We start from the raw sequence: 27,487 nt of genomic DNA, 5'->3' as shown, positions 1-27,487 counted from the left end.
CATATGTGATTAAGATAAAGATCAAACTTTTGAATCACCTTTTATTAAGCAATAACTTAAAAATGCTTTCTATCTTTATACATAATTTTCCTTTGACTTAATTCTTCATGTACTACCATGAGCAAAATAAATGACGCGTCTCTTTATTTTGTAGTTTTTTGAAAATATCTCCGTTTTCTTTATATGTTCGAAATTTCGGAAGGTTTCCCCAGCAGGACAGGTTAATAACAAACCCGTTTTTAATATTTGTGTTAGATATTAGCTTAAAATAAAGAAATTAGAAGCAAAAAACATTAAATCGACAGAAATCTCGAGAATTACCAACTCTGCTAAAGTGGGAAATTTTCAAGAACGCGAGGGAATTCTGCAGTTCAACACGAAGCAGCGACATCTATGTCATTGAGAGAAGCGTGGATTAGATCTACAAACGAAAATTTTAACGAAATATTTCTAGTATGTCTTATTATATGCATTATCAGCGAACTCCAAATATATGAATCTATGCTAAGTATTAACGTATAGATAGTGCAAATAGTGGAAATTACCTATGGAAAAAGACGAATTGTTAGCCCAATCGTAATGAAAAATCGTCTTTACTGTAGAACAGGTTCAGCTTACGTAAGAGAGCAAATAGCTCAGTTAGGTAAAGCAACGAGTTTGTATACCGAAGGTAGACGGTTCGAATCCCGTGGAAGTACTGTTGTCATTTTTATCACTAAGGTTATTTTATTTATTTTTTATTTGGAAAAGAATCAAATTGTAACATATGTGTAAAACTCATGATACCAAAAAAAAAAAGAGAAAATATCGTCGCATTTGCATTAGTGTCTCTAATTTTTGTTTGCAAACATTCGTAATTATTTCCCCTGTGCTCACTGATGCATAACGAATGTTTTCCAGTAAATGTTAATTCTAATTTGGAGAATTTTATAGTTTCACAATGTTTCTCACTACATAGTCTTCTATCTACGTGTTTGGATATTTTGATAACAGATTTCCCTATTAAATGTTTAATTTTCTCTATAAATATTTGTCTTAAATTGAAATTGTTTTGAATTTACTACATAACCAAAGTTGCCCGAAGGAGGGGAGCTCAAGTAATAGATATTCTACGTAAAAGCAACCTATTGTAGAATGATGATGCTTCTTACCTTCAGCACATAATCTTAACGTTAGAGAGTCAGAGAGAGAAAAATCCTGGTTTTTCCTCCTCTATGACCACCCATCTTAAACCTCTACATATCATTGTTCGTCTCACATAATTTCGGCTCTCCAAAGACATTCATATTTATTATTATTATTATTATTATTATTATTATTATTATTATTATTATTATTATTATTATTATTAATGAATATGTCACCCTTACATAATGTTGTAACTTTACACATCTTAGTTTAAAGTGCTTTCTTTAGTAATAATTTGAGCAACCACATCACAAAATTTAAAATGTATGAGGGGGCACGACGTTTTATTTCCCCTCCTCTCTTTTCAGCACCCTCCAACAGAAGGTATATAATTTCTGAGAAGCAGGGCAGACAAAATGAATAAGAAATATATTTAGAGCATCCTTTCCTCCTTCGTGAATGTAATATCACGTAGCATTTTTTATTCTACTGAAGACGACCCTAGGCCGTTATGGTTAGGTAACAAAAGAAATACCTAATATATTTATAGCGCCCCTTATCTGTAATATTACCTCTTCTTTATTTGTTCGAGGCTTCCCTACACAACCAACGGTGACAAAAAGAATAGGAAAAGTGTCTAAAGATTACAAAAGACTTTATATTTTGTCAGAAACAAGGCAGTATATACACAACATTGCTTTAGTTAACAAGTGTTTCACCCTTGAGTCGCTTATAAAATTATGCAGAATAACTTTTGCCGATCATTGTTCTAGAGGGATTTGTCCAGGATGGTTTGGTGTCGAGCTAATAACGATAAGTATATTTATTTACATCACTGTTAAAGAAATAGCAAACTTTCTGAAAGGAACTTACTTAGGAAACAGATCTTCCTTCTACTTAGCCAGAGCCCACTCTGAAAAATTGCATCTGGCATTCTGAGTGAAAGTTCTATGGGACTATTAGAAAAATATATTCCCGTTTTCACGCTGATGGTAGAATTTCTTAAACAGTTATTGAATTACGTTCGAAGGGTAGGGGTAAATAGCGCCCCCGCAACAATGTGGCGTGGGGACCGCACAAGCTGCAAAGCCAAAAAATATACAGAAAGTACGCAGGGGCGGAGCAGGCCAAATTTTCACACGGGCAAAGTGACTTTTTGGCGCCCTACCTCTAGTAGTAGCCTATATTTTACATTTTATCATAGTGTTTTTAATAGTTTAAACCAGGAGCGTCATTTCAGATTTTGCTTTGGGGGGGGGGGGGGGGCAAGACCTCTTGATATAAGTAAAATTTCGCGTTTTTCACTGATTTACTACTATTCTAATGATAAAATCTATATACATCTCAAACTCACGGGGGGCAAATGCCCCTCCCTGCCCTCCCTAAATGACGCCCCTGTTTTAAACCCATTTTCAAAAAGAAATCCATTACCTAGGAAAAGTTCACAAAGAATATGGCCCGCTATAAACAATACCAACTCCACCCCCCCTGGTCTAGTGGCTAGCACGCCTGCCTTCTGTGGTACCGGGTCCAATTCCCGGTGGATTACTGTTGAACGATAAAAGTGGTTCGGATTCCACTATAATTAGTATCCACATCTCCCTTGCCCATCAAGGCATAACTGTGGAACGCTAAACTCAAGCAAACAAACAAACAATACTTAATTCCCGGCACTCTTTATTCTACATGCCATCTCTCAATTTTTCGATACAGCCCCCTTAGTACTATGAAACTCTCTTCTTCCATAGTGAAATGGAAAAAGATCATATAATTGCCACTACTTTACAAGAATATAAACCAAAAACGTCAGTAGAAAGCACATTATAAAATTTACTTTTTGAGGCTTGTTTTGGTGCCCCTCTTTCTCTGGCGCCCCGGGCAGTCGCCCGGCCCTTAGTCCGCCCTTGAAAGTACGGACGCATGACTAAGGACTGCGGAGGAGAGGTTAACCTTCATGTTATGCCACTGGTTTGACGTGTTTGAAATGTTCAGTAAGTGATCAGTTGGTGAAATAATTTCGACGGTTACTGATGTTTAAAGTTTAGCTAAGACAAAGCTACCTAATCAAATACATTTGATATCGCGATGTCACAATTTGATTTTTCCTCACATAAAAAAGATAAAAACAATAGTAATAAAAACCCTTACTCGTACTGGGCTCCTAACTAACTAACAACCTAATTCTTACAGACTAGTTGCTCTGACCAACTGGGTTTCGATTTCTTACGCGAAAGAAGTCTGTTATATTAAGAGGCATGCTTTTCATTCTCAAAACTGTTCGAAGTAATACGAACATGGCTTAAGAACAGAGACGGAACTGAATTACCACTCGATTGACCTTGAGGGCAAATCACCAAAGCGTAGCTATAAACGTAAGTTCAGCATGCATTTCTCTGGAGTTGTGTTCAGTATTCCTATCTGCCAGTCATGCTTGTTCGTAGGAGTAATATGTTACAAACCTAACCTTTCGATAGAGCACAATGACAGAGAATCAAAATTAATGAATTCTTGCCCTTGTGAACTTGGGATACCACCATGTGCAATAAAACTGTCGCGTCTTCTGAAGTGATATTTTATCGAAAATAACTCGTTTTCCTTTATATATCCGAAGTTTTTGAGGGTTTCAAAATGAGGAAACGTTACTGACAAACAAGGACGCATTTAGGGGTGGGTCCAGGTGGTCCGGACTCCCCTCTGAAATCCCAACTTCTCTGTAAATTTAGCCTAAATTTAAGGATTATCTTTTAAATTTTATTATAATTTATCCTAATATTGAAGTCGGACTTCTCCCGAAACAAATTACTGCATACGTGCCTGCTGACAATTTTCAATATATTCCTTAAATAAGTAAAATAACTAAATTAGGAGCAAAAAGCTTCAACACGGGCTAACTTTTGTCCACTGCCAATATTGTTAGAAGGGATATTAATAGCAAAAACTGCTAGGCAATGCTGAACCTTGGAACTTCACTCCTAACAGCAAGCTTATTATTGAGAACTACATATGAAACATTTTATCAAAACTTATCTAGCTTTTACCTGGCATGAAATTATTATATACACCAAAATTCACTCTCCTAAAATGTGTATCTAAACATTGCTCTACGTATCTACGAAGCAATGAAAATTATTTATCGAAATATGTGAGCAGGGAATTCTAACAGCCAGCCATTTTATTTAAATCGTAAGTAAACCCTGTAACCGGGCGTTAACGTGAAGACAAAGCTTGGTCCATTGGTAAAGTGTTGGAAGAATATAAACTCAATGTTCGTAGGTTCGAATCTATCCACTCACCATAACATTTTGTTCTTATGTGTAACGATGAAATAAGAAAGAAAAAATGTATAACCGTTAAGACAAAACTTCAACCAAGTCTGAAGAGAACAATACTAAAATAGTAATACAATGACGTCAACCAAAAATTGTCATGTAGCGTTTGGACGAAATTACAGCTGTTAACAATTGCAGAAATAAAAACAGGCTGATAGGCGTAATGTAGTCTAGACTTCTGAATGCATTTACTTCCTCAAAACTTCCGTCTCGTCATTGGTATGCCGTTAATCATTGTAAAACCTTTCAATTGGAAGTGAAATGACACAAACTAAAACAGTTTTAAATCAATAAATGTCTATGTGTAAAAGTAGGTGTCTTTTATCTGTAGTTCTGAGTTCCTTTTACTTTGAAGTGACAAATGAGAGAAGAAAGTATGGTGTTCGAAAAAAAATCAAATTTGAGATTTCAGCGAATTTACACGTATTATAGCCCCTAACACCGAAAAAGTTATTTTTCGATACATGTCCATCAGTTCGTCCGTCCGTTCGCTACACTTTTCTGTGCGCTCGCCTAGAAGCCATACCTGAAGCCATACCTCGCCTAGAAGCCATACTTGAACATACCGTAAATTAGTTGAAAAATTTACGGTATGTTCAACTTATCTGCACCAAATTTTAGTTTAAGATTTTCATAGTATTTCCTATAGTTTTTTTTATTTCCCTCCTACTCCCAAAACAAGGGTAGTTTCCTGTACGATGAAAATAAAAAAAAAGATATTTTCTCATAACTGGCTCTAACGATCTTGTTTTCTTTCTTTTTTTATAAATCAATATTTAATTAGCAACCCTATTTTGTGGTATAAGGCATTTATCTGAGAAAAATCTACAAGGGGTAGTTTATACTAAGGGGGTGAGTTTTTTCTCAGTGATTTTCTCAAAATGGACTCAAATGTTTTCGTTCATATTTCATAAATAAAGATTTCATTAATAACTTATCAATATGGCATAACTCGTTTGTCCTAAAAAAAAATGCGAGGGGTAGTTTATTCTTGGTGGAGTGTTGTCTGGGCGATTTTCTGAAAAACGACTCAAAAGAGTTTATTCATATTTCAAAAATAAATATTTCGTTAATAACCGAACAATATGGCAAAACTCGTTTGTCCTGAAAAAATATGCGAGGGGTAGTTTACTCTTGGGGGTGTTTTTCCTCCACGGTTTTCTCAAAAATGAGTCAAGCAATTTTGTTCGTACTCAGAAATAAATATTTCATTAAAAACCTAGTAATATGGAATAACTCGCTTACCCTGAAAGAATCCTCAAGAGATAGTTTATTCGGGGAGTTATTTTTCCCTCACGATTTTCTCAAAAATTACTCGGACAATTTTATTGATAATTCATAAATAAGTATTTCATTAACAACCCTATATTTTAGTATAAGTCATTTCTATGAAAAACAATTACAACGGATAGTTTATTTTTGGGGTCAAGGTTTTTTCCCCGACAATTTTCTGGAACGACAAGCGATTTTGTTCAAATTTCGCAAATAAATATTTCATTAATAACCAAAAGTATATCTTAACTCATTGTTCGAAACAATTCACAAGAGGTAGATTACTCCTGATGTGTTCTTTTTGAACGACTTTCCCAAAGTGACTCATTTGATTTTTTTCATATTTCATAAACAATGATTGCATTAATTGGTCTATATTATGTCTAATGAAAATGTGCTCAAAGTGTGAGTTAGTTTTGTAGTATGGATTTTCTTCAATCGAAGTTTTTTATTCGATAATCTGACATTCGATGTATTTGAATAATACGATAATTTTATTCGTATTATCCAAATACACACTTCAGTAACAACTGCGGCCTAACCAGGGTTTGCCCAAGTGGGCCCAGCCCGAAAAAACCCAGCGGGTTTTTTCGGGTTGGACCCACCTGAAAAAACCCGCCTTAAAACCCACCTGGGCTTTTGAGCTTTTTGTTATTATATTATTGTTACAACTAAGGTGATCACATTGAAAGTTATTTTTATCAGATTTTGAACTTTCTTTGGGCGAATTAGATGCTTTCACTTTAAGGTAGACAACAACATTCAACATAAGACCTTTATAAAGTTCTGAATAAACTGAATGAATGAATAAAAAAACTTCCCTTAGCTTGAGATAATTATAGAACAAATTAATGTGTGGATTATGCTCATAGCCTATTTGAAGTAAAATAAGCAATTCTATATTTTAGAAAAATACTTTCCGTGAATAGTGTGCTTGCTGACTCGGCGCCGCCGAGAGACGTTATCCCTCATACGTTGGTGGGTTTAAGGTCATAGGTGCCGGTACTAACAGTAAATATGTAAATACATTAGTAAAACTATTAGTATTATTTCTTATCTTTGGTGGTAACAAAAGTATTCAGTAAAATTTGGTTTTCCAAAAACAACAATTTGGTTTTCCTACAACAGTCATTTGTTGCTACCCTTCAAATAAGCATTCTGTAGGATCAACGCCAGCAATAGCATAAAAATTCTTGTCAAAATTACGAAGCTTAATGCTTGGAGCTCCCAAGAGTACGTAACGCTTACTATTTCAAGTGCTGAATTCAAACTTCAGTATTAATTGAAGTTTCGATATACAGTAAAGCAAGCTGCATTTTCAGGGAAAACCTGTCGTGAAAGAAGTGCTCGGGAAATTCCCGCAATTGAATGCGCAAAGCATCGGAAGTGAATACTTCAACAATAAAACTATTTATTTTACGCTGGAAGATATTTAATTTCATTTATTACATTTTGAAACATTTACTTTATAAAATATGAATTATAGGCCTATCTTTGTTGATTGTTTTAAATTAATTTTCGGAAAAGAATAGGGTTGGTTTTTTACCGGCCTGGCCGGAAATATTGCTGTTATTTTGATTAAAGCCGGTGACCGGTGCAAACTTCTTACCAGCCCATTTATGACCGGTTTTTTCAAACTTGTATCTACTTCAAAGTATAGATTTAAAAAGTAGCTTTAATTCTGTAAATCCAAAACACCTTTCACCTTCTATCAACGATTAATATATTTTGTTCATCTGCTTACATAATTTTGAAGAGATGACAGGGACTGTATCACGGAAAATTTGAAATTTATTTCTAAGGAACTTTATACATTTATTGAGAGTAAAAAAAAAAAAAAAAAAAAAGACTTTTTAAAACAATTTCCTGTAGTTGAAGTGTAAATTTAAAGAATAAATTTCATTTTCCAAATCCAAAATTGTCAAGTAAAGATTAATTTATTCATTTGTTTCGATAATTTTAAATAAGTGGTGATAAATACAAAAAAATGATCAATGCCGATTTCAGTTTCTCATTTATAGTAAGGATGGCCAATTCTGGAATTCGGAAAAATTTCTGAATTCTGGAATTTTCCGAAATCCGGAAAGTGAAATTTCCGGAATCCGGAAAATTTTGGCCATTCCTAATTTATAGCATTAAGCTTATTATTGAATGTACTAAGGATATGCAGAATACAGGTGCTAATGCACTTTTGTTCACGATAGTATTTTCCTTCCCATGGGGAAGGAGGTCCGAACAGAGATACGTTACACTTAGACCTATATCATAGGGAATTTTGCGGGGGTGCGGTTTTTCTACTTTCCATAATTGACACATACTAGAAAAGAACCGTCTTGTAACAAGTTCTCGGGAAATTCCCGTAATTGAACGCACAAAGCATTGAAAGTGAACTTCAACAATAAAACCATTTATTGTACGTTGAAAAATATTTATTTCATATAAGACATTTTGATGAATTATGTCTTTGTTTCAAATTAATATAGCTATTTGGTATTCATATTTGCCGAACGTCACTCAGGCTCCTGGGATTATCTACATTTGTTCGTTTGTCTGCCTGTACTACACAGTGTTCAACTTTCGGTCTTTTAAATTTTCAGGATACAAACTGGAGACACACTAAATTTTCTGCATAGATTTTAGCGGCATATGAACGTAAAATTACAAAATGGATCTTAAAAAAAAATATCCACGCTACAAAGGGCAGTTTTCGGTCTTTCAAGTTGAAATTTTCAGAGTAAAAGCACGAGAGACTAAATTAGCTGTATATATTTTGGCGGCATAAAATTTCAAAATGGCGGCCATTATTCAAAATAGCGTGTATCCATGCTACAGGGTACAGTTTTCGGACTTTTTAAGTTCAAATTTTGAGGGTAGAAGCACGAGACATTCTAAATTTGCTGTATAGATTTTTTTCGGCTATTCAATAAAAAATTTCAAAATGGCGGCCATTTTTTCAAAACAGCAGAGAAAAAAGAAATGTTGCAAGTTGTGACAATGACAATCTTGAAATGTAAATCATGTTTTAACATTTTTACCCTAAAGACATTGAAATATTTCGAAAAAACCCAATTAAACCCGATAAAACCCAATTAAACCCGAAAAAACCCACATGGGCCCAGGTGGGTTGGGTTTTTTCAAAAATACCCGGGTTTTTTCAAACCCTGGGCCTAACACAGTTAAGAAATTGAATTGAAAAGTTTAGTGCGGTGGCCCTGTAATTGAATATTTTTTGAGCAACTCCCTAGCTTTTTGTGGTAAACTCAGGCTTTTCTTTTTCGAGCGACAAAAGAGAGAAGAAAATATAGTGATTGTGAAAATAATATCAAATTCAGATTTCAACGGATTTACATGTTTCATGGCGTCTACATACCGAAAATGTGACTTTTCGACACCCGTCCTTCCGGTCCGTCCGTTCGGCACACTTTTATATGCACTCGCCTAGAGGCCATACCGTTCAACTTATCTACACCAAATTTTAAACTTAGGGTTTACTTAGTATTCCTACAGGAGCTTTTCCATTTTTTCCTACAAACAGCCGAAAATCGAAAAACGCTATTTTCTCAAAAATGGTTTTAACAATTTTGTTTATTTTTCATTAATCAATATTTAATTAACAACCCTATATTGCAGTATCAGATATTTCTCTTAGAAAAATTTACGAGGGGTAGTTTATTCTTGGAGGTGACTTTTTCTCGACGATTTTCTCAGAAAAGACCCTGGCGAATTTTGTACACACTTCATAAATAAATATTTGACCTTACAACATGATATAAGTCAATTGACCTGAAAAATATATGAGTAGTAGTTTATTCTTGGACTTGAATTTATTCCCAGTGAGTTTCTCAAACACGACCAGTTGGCAACCCTGTATCTCAACAACGAAGCTGAATTCGAAAACTGCAAGAGAACCATTTGTCTCCTTTTGATGTCACGAATCACCTCCCGAAGTTTGTGGACATCTTTCAGGATCACCCTTAATGAAGCTTCTTTTCGAAAAGTTAACTATTAACTTTAGGCATTGTTTATCTTTTTTAAAATCACAAATGTCGTTATTAATTTTAAGGCAGAGAACTACTTCTGACAGAATAGATCTTGAAAAATAATTTTAAAACTTAGACTTTTGTTTTCGAGACATTCCAGACAAGACGAGACATTTTACAAGCTATCTCGTGTCCAAAACATTTGCCTCGTATTATCTTGGATGTCACAAAGCGCGTCTTGTCTCTTTCTCGAGACATGTCTTATCTCGTGCGCATTCGTTAACACTTGGGAAGGATTATCTTTCTACTCAAAGCATTGTTTTTATAATGGTTGCATATTTATGATAATTGCTGTCCACATAAATTAACGTCCTTTCAGTTGAATTAATTTTTATTATTATTATTATTGAAATTGTAATATCTAGTTTAACGTTGGACGATGATTAGGCACCTACGCTAAGGGAGAATGATGATGAATGAAATGGTGAAATGAAGAAAGTGGGAGGAAAATGGAAAATCTCAAGAAAACACATACCCATGCACACGGTATTTGTCCACCTCAAATTTCACTTGGCACGAAGTGGAATCGAGCCACGGACCCCCTGCACCAAAGGTCCCTGCAATGCCTTATTATTATTATTATTATTAATAATAATAATAATAATAATAATAATAATAATAATAATAATAATAATAATAATATTAATTGAAGCGAGCTTAACGAGTTTCAACCGTACGACTCAACCAACGTTTGGGTGCCTGTTCGTTCGTCTGCTCCTCTCATAAAAGACATTTCATTTTAATGAAACTAGTAAGTGCCTTCTTTTAGCTCTGCGAAGTAACTATTGCTTGGAATATGAATCTGCAAAACATACGAGGTAAAATTAACCAAATGGTGCAAGTTTCCACTTATATATACAAAACAATTTTGCAATATCAACTACGTGAATCTTGTCCCATAAAGAAGCCGAAACCCCTACACCGAAGAGCCCTCCGAGATTTGATCATTGTCCACACGGACTGAAATTGTCATTTGAAGCCAAGACTTTAATATGAAGCCAATAATTTCTTTAAAATAGACGGAAAATTCGGAAGTTATAAGCATTTTCATATTTTTGCCTTTTCCCACAAGGGAGCCGTAGCCCCCTATACTGAAGACCCCCCCGGAGATTTGATCATTGTTCACTCGGACTGAGTTTGTCATTTGGAACCAATACTTTAATACGAAGCAAAATATTTTTTTAAAATAGACGAAAAATTCGAAAGTTATAAACATGTTAATAATTTTGCCTTTTCTCATAAGGGCGCCGTATTAGCCTACACTGAAGAGCCCCACGAGATTTGATCATTGACCACTTGGTCTGAAATTCTTATTTGAAACCAAAACTTTAATATGAATCCAAAAATTAAACTTTTACATCAATTTAAACTTACTGGGTTCCGGTTCCCCCCATTATTGTTTAGTTTAGTTAAGTGGTAATTTGTGACAGCTTCACATCATCAAAAGAATGTTTCACTTCCCCTCCCCTCCCCCAGGAGTTCGTGCTGGATCCACCACTGGAATCAATAGACACTCTTCCTATTCTTTTTGTCACCCTTGATTGTGTAGGGGCTCCCTCGTACAAATAAAGAAGCGGTAATATTACAATCAAGGGGCGCTATGTATTAGGTATTTTTTTAGTTACCTACCCCTAACCGCACAGGGCCATCTTTCGTAGAATAAAAAATATTACGTGATATTCCAATCATGAAAGGGGAGAGGATGCTGTAAATATATTTCTTATTCATTTTGTCTATCCTGCTTATCAAAAATTACTTTCTGTTGGAAGGCTACTGAAATGAGAGGGGCAAAATAAAAAGTCGTACCCCCTCCTACATGGTTGCTCAAATAAGTACTAAAGAAAGCATTTTAAACTAAGATATTTAAGATTTAAACTAGGAAACTAAGATATCCTACATTATGTAAGGATGGCATATTCAGGATTATTATTATTATTATTATTATTATTATTATTATTATTATTATTATTATTATTATTATTATTTGAATGTTTTTGGAGCACCGAAATTTTGTGAGACGAACAATGATATGTAGAGGTTTAAGATGGGTGGTCATAGAGGAGGAAAAACCAGGATTTTTCTCTGTCTGACTCTCTAACGTAAAGATTATGTGCTGAAGGTAAGAAGCATCATCATTCTACAATAGGTTGCTTTTACGTAGAATATCAATTACTTGAGTTCTCCTCCTTCGGTCTACTTACCTTATGTAGTAAATTCAAAACAATTTCAATTCAATACAAATACATTGTAAAACTTTTCCGTAATTAAACATCTAGGGAAAATTAAATATTTAATAGGGAAATCTGTTATCAAAATATCCAAACACGTAGATAGAAGACTATCTAGTGAGAAATATTGTGAAACTTTATAAAATTCTCCAAATTAGAATTAACATTTACTGGGAAACATTCGTTATGCGCCAGCGAGCATATGGTGAGCAGTGAGCACAGGGGAAATAATTACGAAACTGTTTGCAAACAAAATTAGGGACGCTAATGCAAGTGCGACAACAGCATTTTTTCTTTTTTTGGTATCGTCATGAGTTTTACACATACGTTACAATTTGATTCTTTCCCAAATAAAAAAATAAAAAAATAACCGTATGTAGTGATAAAAATGATAACGGCACTTCCACGGGATTGAACCCGCTACCTTCAGCATACAGACTCGTTGCTTTAACTAACTGAGCTATTTGTTTCTTTACGTGAACTGAGCCTGTTCCGGTAAAGACGATATTTCATTACGATCGTCCTACCAATTCGTCCTTTTCCATAGATAATTTCCACTATTTGCTCTATCTTTATGTTAATATTTAGCATATATTCATATATTTGGAGTTTGCAGATAATGCATATAATAAGACATACTAGAAATATTCGTTAAAAGTTTAGTTTGTAGATTTAATCCACATTTCTCTCAATGACATAGATATCGCTGCTTCGTGTTGAAATGCAGAATTCCCTCGTGTTCTTGAAAATTTCCCACTTTAGCAGAGTTGGTAATTCTCGAGATTTCTGTCGATTTAATGTTTTTTGCTTCTAATTTCTTTATTTTAAGCTAATATCTAACACAAATATTAAAAACGGGTTTGTTGTTAACCTGTCCTGCTGGGGAAACCTTCCGAAATTTCGAACATATAAAGAAAACGGAGATATTTTCAAAAAACTTCAAAATAAAGAAACGCGTCATTTATTTTGCTCATGGTAGTACGTGTACCCACACTGCAACAAGAGATCTATAAAATATATAAACATTTAAATATAAGTGATTACAAACATAACAGTGTATATATAAAACTTCATTCGAATATCTCTCCAACACCCACAGATTGTAACCTACATATTATCAGGCTACTGTTCTTCCTTAGCACTCTTAATCCAAACCTATTACAATTCCCAAACTGGCTCACTCTTACAAAAAAATAAAATAAAATAAAACTCGTAGGTGTAGCTATTTTTAACTTCTTAGAAACATCAACTCTTCACTTGTGCCTAGAGCGCTTACTTCTGGTGCGTGGGGTTCCTGGTTCTACCTCCGGCTAAGTAAATTTGTGGTGGATAACATCGTGTCCGTAGGTTTTCTCGGGGTACTCCCATTTCCTCCCGTATTGCCATTCCACCAATTCTTCCATTATCATTCACTTGCTTTAATCATCCGTCTCCCTTAGCCTAACGGGCATGATCATGGGATGTTATACTGAAAGGTTTCATTTCATTTCTACACTTGTGCTCCTGGGATTTCACTCCCTGCTTCTGACTATCGGATAGCTCATGTTCAGATTTCACTTTAATCAGTACGTCCACGTCTCATATAGCCTCGCTGCAGAAAGGGACGTTAAACTCAAAATCAACTCAACTCAACTATCTCTACTTCCGGCTCTGTAACGTACTCCCAATTTCTGGCTCTGGCGCTTCACTCCCTACTTCTGACTACCCTATTTCTAGCACTGGGGCGTCACTCATTGCTTCATAAAAGGTAAATTGATAATCAAATAATTGAAACCTAATAATGAAATAAAAAAGATTATTAGAATTATATTTGTGAGAACTAGATTGATGTTTAACGAGATTCCGTATCGGGTGATTCGTTACGGTGTAATAAAAGAGAAATGCTAATGTTCACATTTAGAGTTTGTAGTGTATACACACTAGTTTAAAAATCCATATCGCTCTCTCACTGAATCAATTAAAAAAGATACGATACTGGCGCAGTTACAAGAAAGAAATCTATGCTCAAATATGAATTAGATAAATCGAACTTTAAAACTTGGATTGCACAAAAACTAGCTAAACAAGATACTATCTGGTCTGCAAAATGAACTACAGATGTGCAAACGAAACATACCAACTGGTAATCAAAAGTTACAGCAGAGTCAAATCAGTGTTCGCATATATAAGCCATGTTCTATAAAACATATAATTAAGAGCCAGAAGTTTGTCAAGCTGTTGGTAAAAGATGTTTCCGCTGTTTTGGATTTAACAACTTTGCCCGTGTTTGTTTTTTGTCTGTTTGCTTGTTTGTCCAAAAACCACAGACTATAACCTACATACTATCAGGTTATTATAATTCCTAACATTCCCTAAACATGTGTAGAAAATAGTTAATCCTCTGAGCTTCCAGCTGTATAATGCAAGTGGGTAGAATTTATGTTTTACAAGTGTGATGATCCTTAGTTAACTTCCAAACTTCACGTCACTCTACGATCAAAGTACTATGCAAATGGTGCGACAGAGGAAACAAATTGGAATTCCAATTACAAGAGAACAGAAAGATGGGTAAGTTCTGCTTCTTGCTAACAGGCAGTTTTAAATTATGATATTTTAGAAGACAACAACCATGATATCGTGGACTAAGAACATCAAGTATTTCTCGTCGAAAATTATTTTGCGACTAAGCAATCTACAACTGCCGTTCAATGTCTTTCCGCAGAAAATTCAACGTAGACTGACATGAAAACATTTCCGAATTCTCAAGATTCTCAAGTAGTTTGAAACATTTAGAAAAACAGACTATAGTGAAAATAAAACCACCTGGCCTTTCCGATTGAGTACGCCTAAAAATGTTGAGAGACTGGCAATCCTGAGAATTTCGAGAAGCCCTTTTGGTGCCAGTCTTTAGCTTTGTGGATGTCGTCGAATCCTACATAAATACTTATACTTAAATCTACAAAACAGTTGCTCAAAGATGATTTTAAGTAATGGCAGAAAAACTATTGTTCATGCCAACGTTATACATATATATATATATATATATATAAAGCTCATGCTTGGATAAATTTTTACTTGCGCTTTTCATACTAATTTGAGGACGTTGAATTCAGTGGATATAGATAGATATAGTATTTATAGGGTATTTGTTTCTTACTTCTATTTTTAGTTCTGATATTTCGTACTGTATAAAGGATGCTGATATACACTAATCACTATTCCAGGTAAGACGATCCCTGATAATTTATAAATAATAATTAATGCTTGAGTTTTCAATATTCTTTTTAAATATATGTTTATTCTGTTCCTTTAAGTATAAAATTTTATAATTAGTGAAATTTTGTGTATAGTATTTTTTTTTTCGAAGTATACATTTCTGAATGGTACCACATTTGCTAGAAATGGGGGCATCACTTCTCCATACCCTCTTTAGGCATAGTCACGTCTAAATACCTTAGAAATGAGCTGTAAAGTTTTTTTTAAAAAAATCATGCTGTTCGTTAAGTAAGTTTTCAGTCTTTTCAGGGCACTGTTGAATGTTTTAAAAAAAAACTGAAGTTGATGGAATGTTCAATACCATATTTAGCAGCTTTGTTGTTTACCGATATACGCTTTGAAGTTCATTACTGAGAATATATTTCAAGTATTCGGAAAGAGAAATGTGTTCGTTACTATCGGGACATAAGTTGATAAGTTCATTCTTAAGCTGATCTGAGCGAAAACTATTAGGAAAGGCAGATATCAAATCATTCAGTTTGCCGTATGGAAGAATTTGTTGATACATACTAAATTTTCTATAATTTATTAGTTCTACAATGACTAGATTTTTGTATTTTTCAAATCTTTCATCTGCACAATTATTGAGCGAAGAATCTATAAATAAAATAGAGTTGTTTGTGTGTTTGTCTGTCTTTGTGTGGCGTGGGGACCAGACCAGTGGACCGAGTTACCAAAATTGCTCATGGGTACTTTGGTCTAGACCCCAGACCAAGACGAAGCGGTTTTTTTTTTTTTTTTTTTTTAATTCAAACCAAGGAGGTCTTAGGGGGAGCGTTTACCGGGACTTGTAAAAGTACTTGTCACTCTCCCGAAAATCGCGAAAAATATAAAAGTGATAGAATTGCCAATACATCTCAACTTTCCCGTTAAGGGTCTTTTTTTTATGTTGGAGACATAGGAACTATATATATATATATATATATATATATATATATATATATATATATATATATATAATGCTCTTGAAGGGTACGTTATTACAATTTAACATTTTATAGAGGAAGCTCGAAAGATGGTTTAAAATAGAAACAAATAAGAATAAATAGCGGTGTTTCTGTTACTTACAAATCCAGCTTAAAATACACAAGATAGACAGCCCTGTAAACGTAGACAAAACAGCAAACGTCTTTTCGCACGTACTGTTACACAGCGCGAACTTCTCACGTGGCTGTTTCTCCTACGCTTCTATAGGTTGATGCAAGTTTAATGGGTGCAACAGAGGAATAATGTTCAAGGTTTCGCGAGACGCTTTGCTTTCTGTCTTTCATATGGAAGCATAAAAAAGCTCAGAATAAATTATAGGAAATTTTAAGTTCAGAATCTTTAAATTATAAAATCTTAAGTTAGTAATTTAGGCTTAATACATATAAAATTCTAAAGGGTAGACGCTGTTTACCCTATCTCCCCTCAAGCCTCGCCACTGGATATAAATATCCCAACTTTGATGTCAATTTTCTCAAATTAGCATAAAAATGCAATTAGAAATTTATCCAAGCGTGGACACTTACCGTTAGCATGAACGGTAGTTCTTTGTTAAAAGGATGTTCAACATCCTTAGTGAAGATACGACGATAATAATAACTGAAGCACATTTTCGCTTTACTAAAAATGAATACATACGAACAAAACTGAAAAGTACTGGAAAGCATAATAGCTACTACATCAAAGACATCTCTATCATAGAAGTAACAGTGTAGTGTGGCGCTATCAAACTTGGGATCATTAGCTCTTATTTTCTTGGAAGATGAGATCTGACGCGCTGTGTTAAAATCCTTATCAACATCCTCTTTCTAGAATTGCTCAAACGAAAGATCAATGGTGGAAAATGAGGATGCACTAGGATAATACAACGCTACACTTAGTGAGAGCAGCAAAAAAGTTATCTCCCGTTTTTGTAATATCCTTTGGATGCCTCGTGGTCCCGACCTATTTATGAATACTTTCTGAGGGGTAACAGTGAATTTTACAAAACTAACCACATAAATAGCAAGTACAAGCTGAAAAATTCCATTCGCCAAGAAATCGTTTTCGTAAGGAAGAACAATGCACAATTTAGTTTAGCGTCCCTTTCAAAACGGAGGCTATATGATATGTGGACCTACAGCTTAACGTGTGTCCCGAAACACATAAGCTCCTAAAGAGGAATCGCATCCAGATTTCCCACGCGAAAGGTACGAACGACAATTATGGAGTCACGAAAAGGCTCAATGAACAATTTCGAGCACAGACTGTTGGAGTACATACAGAAACAAAAATTTAATTCCTCTGATGCATTCTTTACCACATATTCTATATGATTTCTTTCCCCATATTACCTATGTGTAACAAAAGTGGTAAAATAATTCGCTAATAATAAACAATTGAATAAAGAAAAGTCGCTACCCTGTATAAATTGGCTGACTTTGAATACGCTCTCTAGTATTTTTGTGTAAGATATACAATTCTTGTCAATGTTACCAAAAAGTGATTGTTCAACATTATATTTTATAAAACAAGCAAAAGTTTTGTAACATTTCAACACGAATTTTTATCAAAATAAAATAAAGGCTTCTGTTAGTAAACTATCCTGGCATTAAAGATTATCTAAATAAATTATTCTTATGAAATAAAAGCAAGACCTTATTATATTCTTTTAATTTATCAATTTCATGGTTTTACTAGCGATTCAGCCAACATTTTTTTCTTCTCACAATATATTACATAATAAAAACTAATTTCCAGACGATTGGTAAGTCTCGTATGTGTGAGTCGAGTAAGTTCAGCCAACCAATCACGTTACTATTGTTAATGTCGAAATTACACTCAACTTTCCTAACATTTTTCTTAGTTTTACGAACTTCTCTGAATTAGATTTTACATTCGGTGAATCTACTTTCAATACTCTGGACAACTCAAATCAGAGAAGTGAAAATTATCATCACGACTGTTTTCCTACATTTTACCTTTCCTTTCCTGTTTCTTACCTGACTTCTTGCTCCTCGTATAAAACCTTCATTTGCCGTTACAGTCACAGCCTTTAAGCTATCTCCCGTTCCAAAAATAATACGAGAACGTTTCTTGACTTTACCACTTAATTCTAGCATCTCCGCTCTAGACGAGAGTTGATCAGGAACTACTGTGACTTCTTCCATCAGCTTAATGGCTCGTCTTTTCTCTTCTATACCACCCAAAGTATTAACAATCGTCATAAAATCCCTTGCTGCCGATTCACAACAAAATAGCTCTTTTCCTGAAAAAGAGAATGTACAGCTTTAGTTTAATTTTTAAACTACGAAATAATAATAATAATAAAAATAATAAGTTAAGTTAATGAGTTAAGACGTACAGCTACAGCTGCGTGTATATCTACTTACACGTTTACATGTACAGTCGTGTCTAAAATGATTGTTGCATGTCTTATAAGTATGTTGTTGTAAGGATATAATTTGATAACGATTTCGCCTGGCATTTCTTATAATATTTGTATGTGTATAATCGGCAAAACATATATGTGGTAAATTTCACGTCAAAAGAATAGTAAATAAGAACAATATAACGAAAAAAATCCTTTCTTGTCCATTTAGCAACATTTTGTTTTACTCATTCTAATTTTCATATTTATAATTCTTTTCCTATGAAATTTACCACAAATACACATTTCCCGATTATACTCATAGTAACAGTATTAAAAGTACCTTGCAAAATCATTATCAAATTATATTTCCACAACAAGACAGTTATAGATATGCTAGATAAGCAACAATCATTTTGGACATGACTGTACACGCACATTGATTCATATTAACTGAAATTAATTTTTCAACTTATTTTTAGTGAGATCTTACCATATGTACCATCATCTTTACTAGTATAGTTCCGGGAACAACATTGCTATTCATCACGAACTCAATTGTCAGTTCTACGCAGATTCTGGAAGTGCCCCCGTTTTGATTCAATGAATAACAGTGTTGCCGGGTGCATGTAAGTAAAAGTTTTATTACGTTAATTTCAGAGCTTCTTTTTCATTGTTTTCAGGAATTGCATAATGTAGACAGATCCTTAGCACACCTTTTGATGCACTGAAACATCATCACTGTTGCCAATTCAGAATGTTAATTTATGAAAACCACGTTTTCCCTAGTAACCCCTTACAGAGGCCTTATCCGATTAGTTATCGGTGGAAATATTTTTTTTTTTTCCATTCCATAGTATCCAAGATATTCCAACTATACAAACTAAAAATTAACGACAGAACATCCCATACGTTCGAGTTATGAGTCAATTTACGCGACTTGTAAAAATATTGATTTACACCTTCGGTTACATCTGGCAACACTGTGTGGTTCCTAGTGCACTTCAATCGTTGTTTCTTAGTTTAAAAATATATGCATGAACAAGGCTTCATTTTGGTATATTAGTGTACTGCTTCCGGTTCAAAAGTTCTACTATCCCAAATTCCGGGTTGCATTGTATATTGGACACCCTATAGTTCTAAAGGAAATTCTTGTGGGTATATTACTTAAAAAGCCTATGTTAGAGAACACTTGACCTCACTTAAGTCATATATATAATTTTAGAACTGAATCACACTGCAGATTTAATTGAACTGTATTTTTTCTCTACTAGCAGGCGTGTTAAAATATAGTTATCTCGAATTCCCTTATTTATGCGAAGAAAATATCAGGATGGTGTCTTTAATCTAGAGTAATTTCTTTCTGCATTCCTTCGTGTCTTTTAGTTAAATTGGAATCTCTGAAATGCCATCACATCAAAGTAAACTTCTGCATTAGGATATCTTATAAAATTCTTGCAAACGCGCTTTATGAGATGATTTTAAGGACTTACCATGACTACCTTAATTGTACTCCTCTGTAGCTTCTTGTGAACATGGCTTTGACTCTCAATTATGTTGCGTCATGGAGCTACAATGACGTACCCTATGGTGTCTCAAATTAATGTATACATTCTTTAAAACAAAATATCTTAAAGTAGGTAGGCACACAATTTTTGTGGTATTGTATAGCTTACGGACGTAAATGATATTTGATAATCAAGATAGGGATTACCTTCAACAGAAAGGAGCACTGTTGGGAATCAGGCTACAAGGCTGACACACAACGTTACGGAATGCTGGCACATGTCTCTACATAGAATGTAGATTGCTAAGATAGATATTGTGTAAAACAAATCATGGAGCACTGCAATCAGATTAAGATGAGTTAGGATTTATGGGATCTCGTATGTTCTCTCATGTAGTGGAATCTCTTTCTCTCATTATGTTAATATGAATATATGAAAACTAGTTGGGGCACGATTAGAATCAGATACTCGCATATGGAATGTGAATGTAGAGTAATAAATATCTCTTGAGTAAATAGTGTGTTGATGTTTACTTTCGCTCAGATGCTTAAGCCTAACTCAGAGCTTAGGAACGTACTCTTATGAATGTCGTACTCAGTTGTGAATATAAGTTAAGAGTAATTTGTGGCACAGTTGCAGATTATACATTCCCTCTCCAAAACTAAGCTTGGCTTAGGCTTAATCTAAAATTTATATTCTACAAAGTTTTATCTGGACTAACAGGCACCATCCCACTTCATCTTGATGTGAGGGATTTACATTCCCTGAGAGATGAATGGCACGAAGAGGAAAAGCTGTGGACTATCCACCTCGATCTCTGAATTTAACAGCTCTAGACTTCTTTTTTGGGGGAACTGTAAAGAACATAGTATACGCCAAAAAAACACAAACTGGAAGATCTAAGAGAGCGAATTGGGCTAATGCTATACCATTAGAAACAATACAATTGGTATGCCGCTCTGTTATACATCGTTGTCGATGATGTATTGCGGCGAAAGTTTGTCATTTTTAACATTTACGTCCTTAAGGAATACTATACTATAAAATTTTATACCTACATGCTTTAATTATTGAGATATTCTGTTTTAAAGAGTGTATATATTGATTTTAGACACCCTGTATATAGGGTAGACCATTTGTCTCGATACGCCTTTGTAACTTTTAAATTAATACACAGAAAACGCTGAAATTTCGTATCATGCAAATAGTGACAGGGAGACACTGTCACACACACACCAGACACATTCTGCAATATCATTACATTGACAGTGTTGCCAACCAGTTATATTTTGTCGAATGACACTACGTCAGGTTATTACATACTTCAAACCTACATAGTCAACGGAAATTTACAATATCATACTTATTATTCCGTGTTAGAAACTAACGATGCTACAATATCACAAACATTGAAAAACAAGCAATTTGGAGGCTTTTAAAACAGTAATAACGTAAGATGAACAGGGCAATGCACATTCAATGTGCATTACTGTCGAATGCTTTGGTCATTATATGATGTATTTTGAATAAGTAGGAACAAAGTTACAAGGAATTGAAACTTTTTACTTTTTCAAAGAACTATTTTCAAAAACTGCATTGGTAAGTACCAAATCCAATCATGTAGATGGTTTTCAATGGACATAAGGATTATAATAATTTGATATCTCATACGATTCCGGAGATGTGAAAAACATTGGTCGCCTAAAAGAGCATATTTGTTGGAACTTTCAAAACAACTATTGTTTTTCTTCGCTTCTTTAACATTACAACGATAGTTATAACTGCAAGTTCTCGAATTGCATAATTTTAAGTAGTGTTGCAAACTTCACCATTGTTCGTTCTATCTCCAGAACGGTTTGAGATATCAAATTGCTTAAACAGCAACATGATCTTTAAAACTGTTGAAAACTATTATGTGATCAGATGTGATACTTGTGTAAGAAGTTTTCGAAATAAAGTCTTTTGAAAGGAGTCAAATTTTCAGTATCTTGTAACTTAGTGCTACTCGAAATACATCATATAATCACAGTATTCGACACTAAGGCATTTTGAATGTGTACTATCTCGTCCATCTCACTTGCGTTAATACTGTTCTGAAAACTTCCAAAGTTTGAATGTTTGTGATATTGTAGCCCTCTTAGTTTCTAACACTGAATAATTAGTGTGGTGTTTTAAGTTTTCACTTAACATGTACTTCAGAAATATGTAATAGCCTGACGTAGTGCCAATTGTGTTAGGAAAAATACAGGGTGATGTGAGGCAATTATGGTAAGGATCTACAATTTCTATCTATTTCAATTTGATAATTTAATTCAGTATAATATGTGTTGTTTGGCAAATACCAACACAAGGTAAGCATAAATGATATATTTTGAATAAGTAGGAACAAAGTTACAAGGAATTGAAACTTTTTACTTTTTCAAAGAACTATTTTCAAAAACTGTAAAAGCATAAATTATATATGGTCTTAGTATCTATTATAAGCAACAAAAGAAATAAAAACTGCTTCCATCTGCCGCACAGAAATTTCGTAACACTTTGCCTGACTTTAATTTTCACGCCAGCCCTTACTATATAAAATAAAAAGTAATTACATTAGTTATTAAATAAATTGTATGATTTGACAGGGATTCTATAATTGCTCCATTTTGTTATAATATAGGGGAATTATGGTAGCGTTCCCTTTCAGCAAAAATATAAAGTTCGAAGAAGAAAATGTATCAAACCAATTCTTATTGGAACCCTGTTCAAGGTTGGGTGAATTTGGATGTCTTTGTAAATGTCTGTGACAAAGATACCTACATTACAACTAAAGAACTTCGATTTAGATGTTGATGTTGTGAAGTGGATATTTGTAACCTAAATGTATATGAACCAATTATAGTAGAAGACAGTGAAATGACAGGAAAAATTATTAATGAGTTTCTAGTATAAAGATAAGCTTTTCCCAATCAGGGTTCTCACTTATTTGGCGAGCACGAATTTCCTGACTTTTCCAGGTCAATTTAGAAAATTTTCCGACCAAGGAGTTTCTCACTTACTATGCAAGTGCATGTACACTCATGTCCAAAATGATTGTAGCATATCTATAACTGTCTTCTTGTAAGAATATAATTTGATAATGATTTTGGAACGTTCTTTTAATACTGATACTATGTTTATAATCGGGAAATGTGTATGTGGTAAATTTCATAGTAAAAGGATTATAGATACAAAAATTAGAATGAGTGAAACAAAATGTTGCTAAATGGACAAGAAAGTTTTATTTTCGTTTTATTGTTCTTGTTTACTGCTCTTTTGACGTGAAATTTGCCACAGTCATATCTTTGTCGATCATACACGTACTAACATTATAAGGAATACCAGGCAAATTCGTTATCAACTTATATTTCTACAACAACATATTTATAGACATTCGACAATAATTTTGGACATGAGTATCTATATATACTGTCTGTGTAATTAGAGAAGTTTTGTAAAACGAACTAATTCATTTTATAAAATATCCTCTACCAAATGGCTGGGTAAAGCACAAATAGATATGGGTTGTGAAAAAGAAATCTATACTTAAAACTCTCTCATTATTTCCTAGTTTTATCAGTAAGCTAAATTCTCTGACTTTTCCAGCTCGATGGAAATCCTCCCAATAGATTCGGACTCAGATTTTGAATGAGATGTGGCTAGTTATGTTGTGCTGTAAGCAAGTTCCTTAAGGTAGCTGACCATATAGCTATTTACAATTTCCAAAATATACAGGGACTGTAGATATTTTAAAATAACTTGAAGCTTAAGAGTTTTAAAGCATATTTATGAGTTCACATAGTTAAATTGTTCTTATTTGCAACTTCCCTATAAATAGAAATAGAAAAGACTTTGAAACATCATTTTAAATGACTAAAACAGGTTATGTCATGATTGCTCTAAAGTCAGTGCAATATAAATATAGGAAACTTTCCCATAATTCTCCGAGGGTTGGGGCAATTCTGGCAGTTGGCAATTTAAAAAAACAACTCTGAAATTTCTCTTACAGGGGTTAGAGATTTTTCTTCTTAATTCATTCAAATACTATAGAAGTAATACAGAATTATTATGATATTTGTCAAAACTAAAACAAGATGTAATATTTTGGGATATAAGCAGTTAAAGTTACGATTTACATTTATCTCCCATAATTGCCTCACGTCCCCTTATGTTGGGTTGGCAACACTGTCAACTTATTGGTATTGCGAGTAGATATCAGACAATATTTCCTTTCCAATGTTCGCAGGGGACAAAATTTCAGCGTTTTTGAATCTATTTAAAAGTTACAAGGGTGTATCACGATAAATGGTCCTCTCTCTCTCTCTCTCTCTCTCAATATATATATATACAGGGTGCGGAAAAAGTCCCGGAGCGGTTCAATATCTCGCGAAATATACAGATTAGCAAAACAAAAATAACACGTGTTACATAATTTTGAAAAAGCTATCCAGTGATACCAAAGGCAACCCCCTATCCCCACAACCTTCGGGGGTACGGGGGCAACTTTAAAATTTTAAATGGAAACCCCCATTTTTTATTGCACATTTGGATTCTCCAGAGAAAGTGACAGTGATTTCACTCAAAATCGTAAACAGTGCCTTCACGGATGGCACTTGAATCGACATACAAAAAAACGGGGAGGCAAAACGTTATGAAAAAGTGGCCTCTTAGTGTCGTACTCTGAGGCCATACGGGTAGCGTACTGGACTGAGGAATCAGAGGTCGTGAGTTCGATTCCTGCGCAGAGTAACATTTTTTATGTGAATTTTTTATATCCAAATAATGAATCCATACATTTAAACTTCGATAAAAATAATGTATTTGTCCATATTTATTAATTTGCAAAAAAATACAAATAGCAATAAAAATGGTTTATTTTCGTTGTAAATAACCCTATGAACTCTAACCCTATTGCTAAGAACTACTTCATAAAGCTAGTTTGCAAAACAATTATCGAAATTTGTATTCTATGTAACTTCAAAAAAGTACTAATTGAAGTTAAAACGTATGGAATTTATTTGGGGAAATAAAAGAAAGATTGCCTTGAACGGGGATCGAACTCAGAACATTTGATTCCGCAATCCAATACGGTAACTGTACGGCCACAGAGAACGAGACTAACAATTGGCATTTTCGTAACTTTTGGTTCACTTTTTTTTTTTTTTTTTTTTTTTTTTCACCTGCGGAGACATTGTTTTCAATTTTTGGGTAAAACCACTGTTACTTTTTCTGGAGAATCCAAATATGCAATAAGAAATAGGGGTTCCCATTTAAAATTTTAAAGTTACTCCTCGTACCCCCGAAGAGGGTGGGGATAGGGGGTTGTGTTTGCTATCATTGGATAGCTTTTTTAAAATTATTTAGTACGTGTTATTTTTGTTTTGCTGATGTTTATACTTCGCGATATATTGGACCGTTCCGGGACTTTTTCCGTACCTTGTATATATACATTAAATAATGTATTTGGAAATTGTTCTTTTATCTATTATAATCACAATTCTGTCACAATTATCTATTATAATCGCAATGATGTTATGCTACCATTTAATTACTTCCCGTTTCTTACTAATTTAAGAAAGGCCACAAAAATAGTAAACTTTCGATGTACCTTCAAATAAGGCATCTAATATTGGCTTTACAGGTTGTTTTCTTTCCCATTCGGCCTGTAAAGTTAAAAGAGGTTCCCTGAACACGAAGTGACACTTTCCGTTTGTCAACGATGACACATAAGCTATCATTGTTGTTACATCTAGATTTAATTTCGTCATTAACACTTTATTTGTTGATTCTTCTTGATCTTCCGCCACAGTTAAGGTGTTCAATTCTTCAGACAAGTCACTGCTTTCATCACTTATCTCCGTCCACTGACAACTATCAGACAGTCTCTCTCCATCAACACATACACCCTTTTCTTCTAACATACATCCTAGAGTATTCTCTATTCCACACGAAAATACAAACGTGATCTGTAAGAAAAACGACATATTTAATATGAAATTAATAGAAATTAATTGATAAAAAGGAAAACATATTATAACAATCATCTCAATACTTTGTGAATTATTTATATTTTAAATGAAATAAAGTTCAACTCCCAGACTGGTGTTAGTAGGTCATTCAAGTATCTTTAGATCAATTAAGAAAGTCATATATCAACTTAAAATAATGTGCAGACAGAACATTCCTTCTATAGGAAACAAACTGTATGTTGTGTAGCAATGTGTTGGTTTAAATGATAAATACTTCCTACTCCGAGCGATTAGGAAATTCTTGCAGTGTTAAGGTAAGCGGAAGAATAAAAATGACGCCACCAAAAACTAGGGAAAGAAGGTACGTGTTTTGATTCGGTAGAGAACTCGAAAGAGTGTACGTGTGTCCATTGGAGAGGCAAGATCTACTTCATCATCCTAGTCGAAGGAATTTGGTGAGTACAGAGCTGGCTCATGACTAAATAATACGCTGCTTATATTCGACTCAAAATTGCCAATCTTTTCTTCCGTCAAAATTTTCATTTCTTAATTTGAGCATTGGCGTCTCTGGCATGTAAAATTTTGAGGGGGGGGCATCAAAGGAAATGATCTAACTGCTAGTGAGTATCTAAATAAATTAAATGAAAATAAAATATTGAATATTTCGTATTTCAAAATATTGGGGGAACGCGTCCCCCCGCCCCCCCCCCCCGCCAGAGACACCCATGAATTTGAGTACGATTAGTCATTATCCATTAAGTAGCAAAAGGTCACAGCGCCAGTTTTGACTAATTAATAAGATCTGATATCTCGAGTTTTATTTAATAAATTAAGTCAATTCCAACTAAGTCATTTATCTGTACTAATTTGAACTTATTGATTGAAGTTGTTAAAAGTATAGATATTAGCCCCCACACTACTAATGTTTATTTTCTGAGCTACGTATAGGTGAATGGACGATGTAGCTCAGCGTCCGGATTTCGATCTAAATAGATGACATAACGATAATATTTTTCAGTCACAATTTGGTACTTTATGGGAAAAAAAAATCTTTTTGAACAAATTTCCCCATTTCACGAATTCTTACATTATATCTATCGTCCGTTTCCTTTATCCTAAGGGTATAAACGTGAGACGTTAAAGCGAAAATTTTCCTCCTCGAACATCAGTGGTGATAGAAGTTCTTTTAATGTCAAGAGTGTAACACAGCATTTATATACCCTCTGATTTCTGAACTTTCTTATCCAACTTCATTTTAATATTTATTTTTATAATGGTATTACAAAAGTACCTACTTATATACAACGAAACTTTTCCTAGCGGACACTTTTTAATTCCCCGGCAGAAATACATTGCACAATAATAGAAAGGTAACTTCTGAATAGCGGACATTCTCAATAACG

General features: G+C 34.0%; 1 protein-coding gene across 3 annotated transcripts in view; it reads right to left on the bottom strand.

The window, feature by feature from the left end:
* LOC145671136 (UPF0415 protein C7orf25 homolog) overlaps nucleotides 1–27,487 on the bottom strand; it is a 62,498-nt gene that overhangs the window by 3,044 nt on the left and 31,967 nt on the right. For all 3 annotated transcript variants that reach the window (XM_081739938.1, XM_081739939.1, XM_081739940.1), the window contains 2 exons: nucleotides 25,724–26,081; nucleotides 18,219–18,484 (listed from right to left, as the gene is read on the bottom strand). In XM_081739938.1, the coding sequence (XP_081596064.1) occupies nucleotides 18,219–18,484; nucleotides 25,724–26,081 (624 nt within the window). The remainder of the gene's footprint in view (nucleotides 1–18,218; nucleotides 18,485–25,723; nucleotides 26,082–27,487) is intronic.

The sequence above is a fragment of the Thermobia domestica genome, chromosome 15 (genome assembly GCF_964235325.1).
Source record: "Thermobia domestica chromosome 15, izTheDome1.hap1.1, whole genome shotgun sequence".
Lineage (NCBI taxonomy): Eukaryota > Metazoa > Arthropoda > Insecta > Zygentoma > Lepismatidae > Thermobia > Thermobia domestica.
The sequence above is the reverse complement of the archived record's forward strand: the minus strand, read 5'-3'. Positions and strand labels throughout refer to the sequence as shown.